Source organism: Cottoperca gobio, chromosome 3, assembly GCF_900634415.1.
Source record: "Cottoperca gobio chromosome 3, fCotGob3.1, whole genome shotgun sequence".
NCBI classification, from domain to species: Eukaryota; Metazoa; Chordata; class Actinopteri; order Perciformes; family Bovichtidae; genus Cottoperca; species Cottoperca gobio.
Genome location: NC_041357.1, coordinates 12,654,373 through 12,668,088, shown reverse-complemented (window position 1 = coordinate 12,668,088; position 13,716 = coordinate 12,654,373). Strand labels below are relative to the sequence as shown.

The window sequence follows — 13,716 nt, the reverse complement described above, 5'->3', positions numbered from 1 at the left end:
TTTCCAAGGTCCACAAAATATAGGTTTTGAATAACTGTACAGACGGTGATCATATTCATGTATTCCAATAAAAATTCAATTAAACATAATTTTATTAACGCTGTAGCTTTCTGAATATAAAATTGTGTTTTATGCAATGATTGAGGTGTTTTGGGTCAAGGACCCTCAAAGTTGAGGTTTATGTGTTGAAACAACAGTAATGAACTTTTTGCTGCCAATGAAAGACATCAGAGAGAGGTCATCGGAAAGACCTTGAGGTGGGATTGAGAACTACTTCAACAATAACACGTTTAATTCACTGCATTGGAGCCAACCTGAATGAATCAGGCCCAGCTGTTTACAAGAAAAATTGTTTTACACCCTAATGAAAATTTTAGCAGGGGACAAAGGGAAATTCATTCTGAATGTGTATCTGCCTGTCTTTGTGTATGTAACGGTAAGAAAGCATGACTGTGTACAATCATCATTTCACCATCTTACTGCACAGAACATAATTAATTCTCAAAATCCAAAAAGTTTGCTGTCACCTAAGTGACCTCATGTCTCGTCTGCAAATTATAAAGCAGCGCTGTTTTCTTTTATTCACAAATGTGAATCACTAGGTCGGTTTGCTAATTCATTAAATCACCTTTTCCCTTTTGGTCTCTTATATGCATATTGACTACTTTCTAGCTTGCACAACATTATTACTACACATGCAGGTTACCTCTGACACAGTGTAGCTCATATGTCCTCGCTGAAATATTGGAATTTCTCATTGAATAGGAAATGGTAAATGGACTGCATTGATATAGCGTCTTTCTACCTTCACTCATTCACATACCGATGGTGGTGGATATTTGATATTTCATTGGAAATTGGACACTGAGATGCGTGTGTCTTTTTTATTTTACGTTTCTGTGGGAATGACTTAACATTACTAACATTAGGGGTATAGAGAAGGGTGCCACTAGAAATATACACAGGTATTAAGAGGAGCAAAGCATAGTCTAATAACACATGGCAGTGTGTATGTTGCACCATCTCTAACTGGCTCAATATGTATGCAGTAAATAAGTTTGATAATGTTCATTTATATTCAAATGCCAAAGCCATAGATTATTTGCACTGTGACTCTGGTACAGTAGAGTTTTATAGATGAGGAAGAGAACTTAACTAAGTTCCAGCTCTCCCTGCCAGTGTTAGCTCACAAGTCCGCAGCAGTTTGCACAGACTGCCTTTTAAGAGTTGCAACACGCTCTGGTTTCCGTGTTAGGACCAAGGACAGCGACAGTTAGGTCCACAGAGAGAGGAGGGGAGAAGGTTTGTGTTGTGGGGCTGGAGGGTGTAAATGTAGAGCTGTTAACAGATTGGATGTTCTCAGTCTCACACCAGAAAGGGGGAGTAAAGGAAAATGTTGTCTAGACACTCGCTGGGAATTCTTGCCTCCACACAGAAGTGGTTCTCTTGAGGGAGAGGCCACGCACGACTTCTTTTGGGGAAGTTCAGCTCGGTGTGTTTGCGTTATGCTCCTCTTTGTCCACCTTTATTTGAACGCAACTTCCATTGTTTTTGTTAAGTGACACTCCAATCGTTCTATATCCTCTTCCCTTTTCGTCTGGCTGAATGCCCACTTAACACACCTTCTCAACCGTTTTGTATTCGCACCATGAAGAGGAATATTAATACTTGACAAGACTGAATTATGAGCTCTTTTTCACATTGACGCAACTGTAGAAATCTGATTTGCTTATCAAACCACCTTCATTTTATTTCATTCGTTTTTTTCCTGTCAAGACTTTTTTTTTTTTATATAAATCTGGATATGCCAAAAAACAGATTTGGGCCGGCAGTCTGAACAAGGCACCAAATATCAGAGACTTATGTGATCAGACAATATTAGAACTCGCATGTTAGAATACACAATTGGTCCCGGATCAACCACACACTGCTTCGTCTCCTTTCCAGTTTATAAATGCTTCGAGTCATCGTAGCTCACATGGCGGCGTTTCTTTATCTCTGCTCCTGTCAATGTTTCCTTCTTTTTACTCTCCTCCTACTCTGTCTCACTTCCTTCACATTTCTTGTGGTCCCTGTGCTCTTTTTCAAATGTTCACAGTTCTCTCACTATCTTTTACTCCCACTTTCTCTTCATCCCTCTCGTCTTTCCTTTACCTATATTTTTGTCCTCCTTTAGGCCTTTCATTTCTTCCTCTGCCCACAATGAACTGAGATATAAGGTCATGGATGCCTGCCTTTGTGGCACCAGGCTGCTGATTGTCTTTCTCTCTTTTCCTGCTCCTCATTCCCTCTTTCCTCCCCTCCTCTCACTCTACCTCCCCTTTCCCCCAGCCTCCTGAGTACATTAAAACTCTTTACCTATTCTATCTGTATGTTAATGCACCTAGCCACACACACAGTTCCCCTTCTCTCCTCTCCCTCAGCTTCACAGACAGTGCCACCATTTGCTCTCAGTTTTTTATCTCTGCAACTAATTTCTCCTGGAAGGTAATGTGGGAATCACACAATAGTGCAGACATTGAGCAAATAATGTTGTTTTATGGCCATACAAACTCACCTAGTGGCTCTAGTTTGCTCATCAGGTTTCAGCATGTGGTTTCTCTAATCACTAGTATAGCTTTTATTGACACTGGGATTTTATCCTATTAGACGTTCTTTAAAGCGCTGCTGTTTGAATGCACGCCTGCTCTTGATGGGCTCTGTCCCTGAAGCTTGACACTGTGTACTACTTGTACTGGATGCTTTGCTCATACTATTAATATTGCATCCTATTCAGGATAAAACTCTTTCATCACTTTTACCTGACTAAGGTGTTCAGTGAAAGGAAAACCTTTTTCTTTGGTTAACGCTACAGTATGTTCCCAACAGTAATGAAGGGCGAGAGAACAGGGACGATGCAAATAAAATAAAAAGGTTAGTGCTGTCCCTCATTTAATTACTATATGGTGCACTACAGCAGGTTTTAAATGTTAATGCAAAATCACATGCACTTTGGACTCTGCTACCATGAAAAATTACGTTTTCTCTGACATAAATCATATATTTTCTATATTCTACTTTGAAAAACCCGTGGAAACACAGACTCTGCTTGTGGTGGCAGTAAGACCGTCTGAACATGTTTTGTGAGGAAACACGTTAGAAAACCTTTTGAGGTGCTAATCAATAAAACAGTTGTTGTAAAATCAATCCAGCATTTTTCTTTCTTATGAAACGTTTGCTTTATTTAGTTATTTTGAATCGTGCTTTGTTTACAGCCATGTCTACTAGCTTGTTGTCTTTTTCCTCACTGCCTTTGTTGGCACATTACTATGTTTCTTTGCATTTCAAACAGCAGAATTAAACCAGCTGCAAGAATTTGTACACAGTGTTTTCCCAAATAACATCCCATAGTTGAATTATTTTTGATTGATTTGCACATATTAAGTCATAATTGTCTTATTTAAGCTGCTATAAGTTCATTAGAGATTTAGAATGGACTTAGTTTTATTCTTTAGAAATTGCTCATCACTGTGCTCTCCCTGTGAGTTTATAGCGATGCACATATGTAACAAGTAAATCAGTGCCTTGTAATTTGATTCTCTAAAACCAATGGAAACGCTGAGTTGATCGGAGCCCAGATGGTTTACACCATGACTCATAATCTCTTAGTTATTTCGTCGGACGCTAATTAATTGAGAAGAAATATCTAACTGAGTTCTGCCTGGCTGTATCAAGCTCAATACTTCACTTGTATCAGTATGGTCGTCTTTCTTTCCCCAAGTCCCTTCATTTGTAGATCACATGTTGAGCCATCAGAGAGGAAAGTGAGTGTGTGTGTGTCTCCCCTTATACTAATGCATCTTTCATTGTGGACACCCTATACTGTCATCATAAGCTCATGACGTTGGTCAGTCGAGGAGACTTTCCATTGGCTCGCTCCCAGGACGTTAGCTGCAGGTATTTGGTGATGACCCATCCTGTCTGAGGTCTGTCTCCTCCCCCTGCTCCTTCAATACGAGGCCCGGTCTGTGCGCATCACATATTGGCTTTTTTTTTGTTAAGCTTTAGTGCAAGAAAGACTTTAGTATATGGTGTAATAATATTTTGTGTATCTGTGTGCTGGTTTTTGCATGTGTTAATTTGAATGTATGAGAAGAAAAACAAAAGTGATGATACCATGCCCCTTATATTCTTTGATTGTGGTTTGATGGACATTTCATTTCTCCCTCCCCCCCCCTCTCCCTCATCATCCCTCATTCCCCAGCCAGCAGCCTTCACACAGCCTTTTAGCACCCTTGTCAATGCAGCCCTCCTATTCTGCCTTTCTATTCATAGACACACACACACACATTTCATAGCCCCCTTTCAACCCTGGAGACACCAGATGAGCCCCACGGTTTTTCACAAAGGAAATCGCTCCTGTGTCTGACTGTCCCTAAATCTAGTTTCGACTCACGCACACACACACACAAACACACGCACACACACACACATTGATAGAAGCTTTGTAGCATCAAGTTTTGTCCACTTACAGCGGCAGTATCAAAGAAAGTGGCTGTTTGTTATTAACACACAAACCCTGACTAGTTAATATTACTCCATACTATAGCTGTCGTAAACCTTGTCAACAGCGTTTATAAATTCAATTCATTTTCATTCAATCGTCATGTCAGACGACATGGATGTGTCATCTTACCACGAGGAGGAATTGGTCTCTTATTTATAGTTATAGTTTTAGATGTTGTTTTATCAACGTATCCTATTGTCCTATAATGAGTGACTTAGTGACACTGCGTTATTGAGACAGACATGTACGAGAGGAGACATGCAGGGGACTGGAGGCCACAGGGCAACACACGTTGTCCGTTATGTTTACTGAACATCCACAGATCAGGACGCTAGATTCATTTTTGGATCAAGAACGCAGCGGATCATTAAAGCTTCTTTCCAGCTTATGAGCTCCCAGAATTCTTCAACAGTGAAGCGGCCCGTCTTTGTTTTCCTGCGTTTACATAATGTGGTTCTGTTAAAAAACACTTTTGAAGATGTTGCCTTTTTTTTTGCAGAAAAAGGCACATTGGTGCGTTTGGTATGATACAGACTACATTACACATCTAATCATCTATATGTGTATATTTGTTTCAGTAATGCTTTATGCGGGTGATGTCTTGCATGAGTTATCATGCGTCTCAAACTTTGGAAGCAGTTCCTCAGTGTCGGAGGAATCACTGCATGTGCAAAAAGGATTTTCACATGTGTGCTTGTATCATTCTGCCTCTTTGGGGTTCCTCTTGTCTCTTATCAGACTTGTTCCAAGTCACAGGTGTCTCCTCCCTAAACTGTTCTATCAGCACCTTTGCTGCCAAATGTCTTCACATTTCACCCATGGGTCTTCATTGACATAACCCCATTCACACATACTGGGACCGCAGTGTGGTTCTGCTGCACAACTGTAACGTCACTTTGAATGAGAGCTGGAGTCAAAATTACACTTAAATTGATGTTAAGATCTTATACAATAAGAAATGATAGTAAATACGCTTCTTCTTTTTTTGTCCAACATCCTCGATTTGACCAAAACATATTTTGTTAAGTTGTAAAAAGACTTTAGACGGTGAATATTGTAGCTGAAACAACCTTGTCTCGTTTTTGGAAAAGTGTAATGGTCAGATAATCATTGAAATGATTATTAGACAGGATTTGATTAGTTTATTTCTCTTTCAACAGTTCTGTCTTTTCAAATGTTCTTTTTTTTTTTTATAACGTACAGCAAAAAACGGTATCTTCAATCGTGCTGTCTTTCTCTGAAATTGTGAAAAACATGCACATCAGCATCGACATGTTTGGCACATTAGGCTGTTCCATCTTTAGGATCTTAGGATTAGGATCTTCCAAGATGCATACCACCATGTAGATGGTGCACTTGTTGAATTTGTATTATTGGCTCTATTTGTTGGCTATAATTTCATCAGTCAATCGGGCCGATACAGTACACAGATACAGTATATCGTGCATCCCTATTCACTACAGTATGAATCCTGCCCGCTGCTGCGATGGACATTTTGCTCCTTTATACACGTGGTTGGCGACTAAACTAGGCCATGAGAATGATGGTGCTCTTCCTCCTCTTGCTTCTCTTGTGTTACTGTCTTTTTTTGTTCTACTTCTTTCCATTTCGGTGGCTAACATTTAGTGTTGCGGCTCATTGATAGGCGGCTATCTGGAGAAAGTGGCGCCTCACTATGCACACAGTTTTGAAAGAAGCATTAGATGCTTGGATCATTAAGTTTAGAGCATTGTAACTCTCCTAAGAGAAGTGTCCCTACATTTTCTGCGCACTGAGATTGACCAAAGCACGCACACACATATACTGTTCATTCATATGCACCCCAACCAATGCCGGCCAGTTTCCAGAGGGAGCAAGTGATTAGCATGCTAATCTGTAAAGACCTAGTTATTCCATCTACCTCTTCACCTTTCTCTCCGTCTCACACACACTGACAAACATGCCAACACTATTCTAATGAGGTGATGACCAGTCTCTTGTTGTAATTGCCTCAAACTCATTTTAATTTCTTTTGAGCGTATTAATCATACATAAAGTTATTTAAAATCGCATAAATTAATCTTAGATTAAACAGACCCTTCAAAGGCTTCAAACAATTAAAGAGTTAGGTAAAATTTCCCCTGGGTTTAGGCCGCTTCTATTTGAGCAGAGCAGTTGCAGGTGATTATCCCATTTTGATGTGGCCAGGCGGTGATTAATGTAACTTTTAAATGAGTCCTTCCCCCACCTCACCTCTGTCTACACACCGCTACAGCAGAAAGTCAAAACACCTTCAATGACCTAACTAAGGATTAGTTATTCACTCTGTATTTATAACTCTTCCTTTACAGGTTTCATACTTAATTCAAGTTGCAGCTAATTTAATTGTTAGGTGATTATGTGTGTTTGACAGACCGGGGATGTATTCCTAATATACTCTCTGTGTGTGTGTTGTGTGTTGTGTGTTGTGTGTGTGTGTGTTCATCAAGGCAAGACTCGTGAGGCAGCTTATGTCCAATATAAATGTGAGTCTGCAGATAACAGTCTCAAAGCATTTTACCCAACTTGCAGTCTCGCAGGTTGGGTAAAAAAGGTTGTGGGGTCGTAAAAATGATGTTTCGGGGCAACATCACTCTTTGGTTGAACTGCTCACAGCTCAGACACGAGTAAACTGTGACTAAGAGTAATGAAAACAATGGCGGCTGGTAACTAATACACATTGCTTGACAATAAAAAGCAACAAAGCCAAAAAAGGTATGGTGGGAATGGTTCCATGTTTCGTTCAAGATGTGTGTTCAGACATATATATATATATATATATATATAGCATATTATATATATAGCATATTATATATATAGCATAATATATATATATATATATATATATATATATATATATATATATATATATATATATATATATACTATATATATATTATATATTAATATATATATATATATATATATATATATATATATATATATTATATATATATATATAGATATAGATAATATATATATATATATCTATTAATATATATATATATATATTATATATATAATATGCTATTATATTATATATAATTATGCTATATATATATATATAATATGCTATATATATATATATATAATATGCTATATATATATATATAATATGCTATATATATATATATAATATGCTATATATATATATATATATATATATATATATATATATATATATATATATATTGGAAGCTCTCTTTGCCGCCTGCTTTGTGGAGATCAGCAGCGCTCTGCTCCACAGCAGTTAACTATCTGTCCAGTCCCTCTAACATGCTTGATATTTGCAATGTGTCCCCGGTTGTGCCACTGGACTATTAAAGTGTATGGTACATAAAATCCTTGTGTGCTCGCCACCTCATTAATGCAGAGAGTTTTATCTGTTGCTATTTTTAAATTAGGTTGTTCACAATGAAGTAAGGGGGGAAAAAAGACAATTAAGTGTAACTCTTGACAAGGTCCATTTAGTAGCTGTTGTGGAGCTTTACATCGTATCACATGATTGAAAGAAGATGGAATTGTAGATTCTTAAATATTTCCATATTCCCGAACACCTTAAGGACTTCTTTGAACTTCTCATCCCTGTTAGTTTAAAAGTTTAGATTGAATCTTGACTTTGGAAACCGTAGTTAACAAAACAATCTCAACACAAGGTCCATTTAGCAGCTTTCCATCAAATTCCCTAATAAGTTTATTATAACTTTGACTTTCTTTCTTGCCTTGCATTCTTTCTCTAGTCCTCACTTTCTTTCTTCCTTTTCATTGTTTACTTTCACTCAGGTAGCAATGCTTAGTTGTGTGTGGAAAGATGCATTTAGTGAGAGAAAGCTCAGGCCTGAACCGCAGCTTCAGACTAAACATTTTACTGTGTGTGTGTTTTGAGTTGTGCTACAGTGTCTTGGCATGTGTGCATGTACGCTGTGTGTGTGTGATGTGATGAGCACCAGGTCATATTCCAGCAGATGTATTTGGCCTGTCAGGGTTCATTTCTGGAGCAGAGGTGGAGAGCTGGATTTTAAAAGCAGGACTTCCTTCTTTATTTCTGTATCTCTCCGTCTCTACTGAGGCAAAGACGAATGATTGATGAGATGGGTATTCAGCACATAGGGGCACCCAGGAGCGTCCACTCCACCCATCTCATACTGACACACACACACACACACACACACACACACTCGCACTGATATGAGAGTAATTAACCTCAGACAGTGTTAACCCCAGCTGCCCATTAGAAGGACAACAGGATTGATGGGGCTCCCCCAGTCCTTCACAATCTCTACAGTTTGTGCCGGAGCAGAGCTCGCTGGAATGTGTTGCCGTGTTCCTTTTTAAAGTATAAAACTATAACGGACGAAACATGTGGTGATTGAATCCTCACAGTCAAAAGTAACACAAGTGAGAAAAGAAAGAAGTCAAACAGATTCCCGTAGATCTTATAAAGGAATCAGAATAACTTACGAATGTGTTCAACCTTCATGTGGCTTTATATTTATATACTGTACATGCTCTTCAGTTGAACATATTTTCCAGTTTGACTGCAAATGGAGAAGAAGAATCCCAAGAGGACCTTCACTAGCAGTTCGTCCTACTTTGTTGCTAATCTTACATTGTCTGCACCAGTGTGGGTGTTGCTGGGGGTATTTAGCTGTAAGAAACAGCTGACAACAGCACTTCTCACTTTGAAATCACTTTCTAGTCAAACTAGTAATGGTTTCTATAAGAGCCCCCGTTTATTAAATTGCCTTAAAGATCTGGATTGGGTGGATTTCTTGCATGTCATACATTTTGATTGGCTGTCTTGCAGTTTGAGCAGTTCAATGGCCGTTGTCAAATAATCCATTACAGACTGTTGTGATCCTGTTTTAATATTACTGCAGTTGTATTTTACATGTTGAGACTAGAAGTGTAGTCTTGACTGAGGCTCATATTGTCTGCATCTCCAGCTATCTGCGGCTCCATATTACTTTCTGTTCATAGTACCCATAAAGCAACGCTGCCTTTCTGTCTTTTATTCAACACCGTCAATTAAACTTTATTGGAGTTCTCACTGGACAAAACCGACCGGGGGTTCCACGCTAACGTTCAGTGTGAGCACCACGGCCAATTGATCCGTACAGTTTGAGCATAAAGTCCGCAGGTTGTGGTCGCGCTGAAATAGGCAGATTAAATTGTGTAATGTGAGTTAACACAACGTCTAAGATTAATACAGTGTCTGGCCATCTTAAGTTAGAACTGAACTCCTATTAACAGTGACAGTCTCTTGTTGTTAAGGACAGATATCGTTGAAATCAGTGTTGACAAGTTCATTTAAACCGGCCGGCCACAGCGATGTTTATCTAATTGGACTTCTAGACACCACAAATAAAATTCATGGTCAGCCTCAGTTGAAGTGTCTCATTTACAGCCTCCTCACCTCTGACCCCTGTGTGACCTCTGGCTCCTTCCCCCAGATGAGGCTGGGGATTGGGACTGTTGTCATTGAGATATCACATGTGACATCTCTGCTTCAGTCCTGCAGCAGTAACAAGTGAACACTGGCAGCATTTAACAAACTTGATGAGCTTGATGAGACCGGTCTCACGTTCGAGCTCATGTATTGGTGCTGTTGATGGACATCAGTCAAGGTTAAGACTGTATGATAAAGAACTAATATCATATTCAAAAGCATTTCTTATAAAGTCATTTTTAAATAGTCGACAAAGATGTTTTGTGTCACTGCCTGTTTTATTACAAAGCTCATTTCACAACCCGTTATGACTCATGTAGATCATTAAACTGCAAAGATATTTTTTTAAATGCCCTGACAAGCCATTACTTAAACGTTCAGCTTTTAAAAGCAAATCTGTTGCACATGAATATTTAAGAGGGTTAAATGGTGTTTCTGTTTCGTTTATTTGTATTTTATTAGAATCATGATTTAGAATAATTATACAAGGTAGAACTAAACTAAACACTTCACATAAAGGTGTAATAATGTTTGCGGCTCCAATCTGTTTGATAATAAAAAATTATATAGTATAAGAATAAACTTTTGATGGCTGTTTTATTGAGAAATCTCATTACGTTTTTACAGCCACTTGAGTCCATTTTTGCTGTGGATGACAATCATTCTGAAGGTCATACGTATGGAGTAAGATTAGTGGCAGCAGATATTTATTAATGCAAACATGTTTATTAAAATATTAATTTTTGAAATTATTATATTTTATTGCAATTGGAAACTTAAAATGTGTTTCAATACATAAATTCAAAAATGTGACTTTTCCTGCACAATTTGCGATTGAATCCAAAGACACTTGTGTGAAGGGGATAATGGTTAAATGTTGTCTTTTAACTATCATTGCTAATTTGATTTGTCAGGGCTAAATAAAAAAGGAATCTGGATATGTTTTAGAAATTTCAGTTTAAAAAATAAATGATAACTAATTAGTAAAACTTTAATAGTCGATCCCATTTCATGCCTTTACATTAAATAAAGAAATGTGCCATACAGTACAAGTCTGCCTTTTGACATCATGCATTCACTAAATAATTATTGTTGTCAGTATTGCAAGCACAAGGTTTTCAAATAAAACCTTTTAAATGCACTAATTTAGTTCCGAAAATGTTTCTTCAATATGAAAAGAAAACAAATCCAAACTTACACTGTTTGCATAAAAATGATTTAACACTTCTGTCCTTCTCTTTAATTTCAGGATCATTCCTTCATCATACAGTTTAACGACGGTAATGCAGAGGTGGTGTCGATGTGGGTTTGTCGCTGTCTGGAGGAGAGGCGAGCTCAGCAGCCTCAGGGACACGTCTGACGTCCTCCCATGATGGACCAGGATGTTTGATCCGAAAGCTTGGACACTTATCAAAGGCTAAGGGTCAAGTACGTCCATATGCACTGTACAAGAGACTCGTGGACAAAAATCACTAGACGTTACAAACTTTATGTGAGTAATTCTTTATTTAACAGCACTTGTGCGCCGTGACAATGAGGAGCTCACATCCTTTGAATCTCTGCATCCAAAAGAAATGCAGAGGGGTGTGCGTTCTCTTTCTAACGGGGGTCTCCATGCGCATTTTCGTCCCCACGTTTTTTGTGAGTATACAGAAATACAGTGAGCACATCACAGTCTGGTGAGTGGAGATAAACGGTTAGATTTAAAGGATCAGTGACGACTTCAAAGCATGAAGTGCAATATGCCGACAGAGTAATGCTCCGTTTCTGAGATGGTGTCTCAAATAACCGTCTTGTGCTGTTGAGAATGTTACAGTTTCTGCCTGTGAGTAACTGCCCATGTGTGTGCCTGTTTCCCCAGTGGTGTCATTTATTACCTCAGCAAACGTAGGTTGTCACTGTAATAGAACAACTTTTCCCCCCAAAAATGACCTGTTTTTAATTCCAGTTATTCCCTAATGTTGTGCGGTCGGGGTATTAGGTGGACACGGAGCTCCGTCTCTGTCTTCAAGGGGTGTTTAAAGGGAACAACAAACCTGCAGCATCAATACGTTTGAGCAGCTCTGCAGTGTGACAGAGTGCAATGAAATATTGACATGCATCTTTTCTTGGTTCTCAAGCTTACTGACCAAACAATTAATTGTTGTCACTCAGTGGAGAGGAACCAGGGTTGTAAACCGGTTTCAACTTGGTTCTTTCATTTCCGTTTGCACAGACGTGCCTCATGTTGAATGCCACTGAATGAACTATTGGAGAGGAAATTGTGCTGAAGCAGTTCTCCACTTTCATTCAGCAGCTGTTTTTTTTTTTTGTTTTTTTTATAGAATCCATTAAGAATAAGAGAAACTATCGACTAGAAGAGAAACGTAAAAAAGAAACCATATCTCTTCGTCTCGTTTTAAACTAAGACTTTATTCATTTTGAATAATTGTTTTACCCACTTTCTAACCAGTAATCTCTACTTGTGCCAGATATGTCATGTAATATACAGAAACTATGCTATTTTATTGGATTGCCAAACGAGATCAGTTGATATAGAACAGAGGGAAAACAATAATGCAGAGCACTTAACGCCAAAGACCACTGCCGACCCAAATGGTGAAGGATGCTGTATTTATCTTTCATGATTAAGGATTAATGGGTTTAATGACTAAAATAATTTCACAAGTTCTTCATGAGTAGCTGTTGAAATGTCTACAGCTCAAGTGCAATTAAATGCCATTTTCTTCCACAAAGGAAGCGTAAGCGCAGCCTACAGTGACGAGATGTGTGAGCATCGCTGGAAACGAATGTAACGGCAGTTTATTATTCATGTGATGGTTAGTCTCTTCAGAACATTGTTCCTTGTGCTTTTGTCTTCTGTATCGATGAGGAGACAAATTAATGGTGGATTTTCATCTTTTGACTGTAAAATCATCCCAAACCAAGAACGCACAATGTTTCGATCATTCTACAACAGATGTCATTTATAATTTGGGAACTCTTCACGATTTCTTGTGTTTTTACATGACCATGCCCACAGTTGCTCTGTTTCTGTCGAACATCTTATTTCCAGGATGGGTTATTCATTTAGCAATGTTGCTTCTTGAGTAACATTTACTTTCCTTTAGAACTGACCGGACTCCGGACAGGAAATGGAAGAAATATGGGTGTGTGTGGGGGAAATCCCAAGCTTTTGTCCCATCTCCATACTACATACTTATTCTTGTTATGTATTCATACAAAATGTAGTATACTAAAAGATGCAAGTATGCATATCAAATGTGCCCCTTCTTTTTGAATTACTGTGATGTTGAGGGCCACTGCTGTCCCACAATGCAATGGGTTGAGAACTAATTAAAGACATCTAACGGTCACATTGACAGAAGCGTTCAAATTGCAGTTTAATCAGCATCCATCAGAACATTTAGTAGGATTTTAAATGTATAAAAAATGTCTTGAATACCACAGAACAGTATAGACCAGGGGTGTCAAACTCATTTTAGTTCAGGGGCCGCATGCAGCACAATTTGATCTCAAGTGGGCCGGACCAGTAACATCACAGCATCACATCACATAATAACATATAAATAACGACAACTCCAAATGTTTCCCTTCGTTTTAGTGCAAAAAAAGTACAAAAACATTCTGAAAATGTTCAAACTTAATCTTTTTTCAAAACATTAAGAACAACCTGAAATCTCTTAAGGAAAAAAAGGTGCAA

General features: G+C 38.4%; 1 protein-coding gene across 1 annotated transcript in view; it reads left to right on the top strand.

Annotated features, from left to right (window-relative positions):
- The window catches only part of map2k5 (mitogen-activated protein kinase kinase 5), a 52,737-nt gene extending 39,467 nt beyond the window's left edge, over positions 1-13,270 (top strand). The window contains 1 exon segment of the mRNA XM_029427614.1: positions 11,263-13,270. Within this exon segment, the coding sequence (XP_029283474.1) occupies positions 11,263-11,373 (111 nt within the window). The 3' untranslated portion in view covers positions 11,374-13,270.
- The last annotated feature ends 446 nt before the right edge of the window (positions 13,271-13,716 follow it).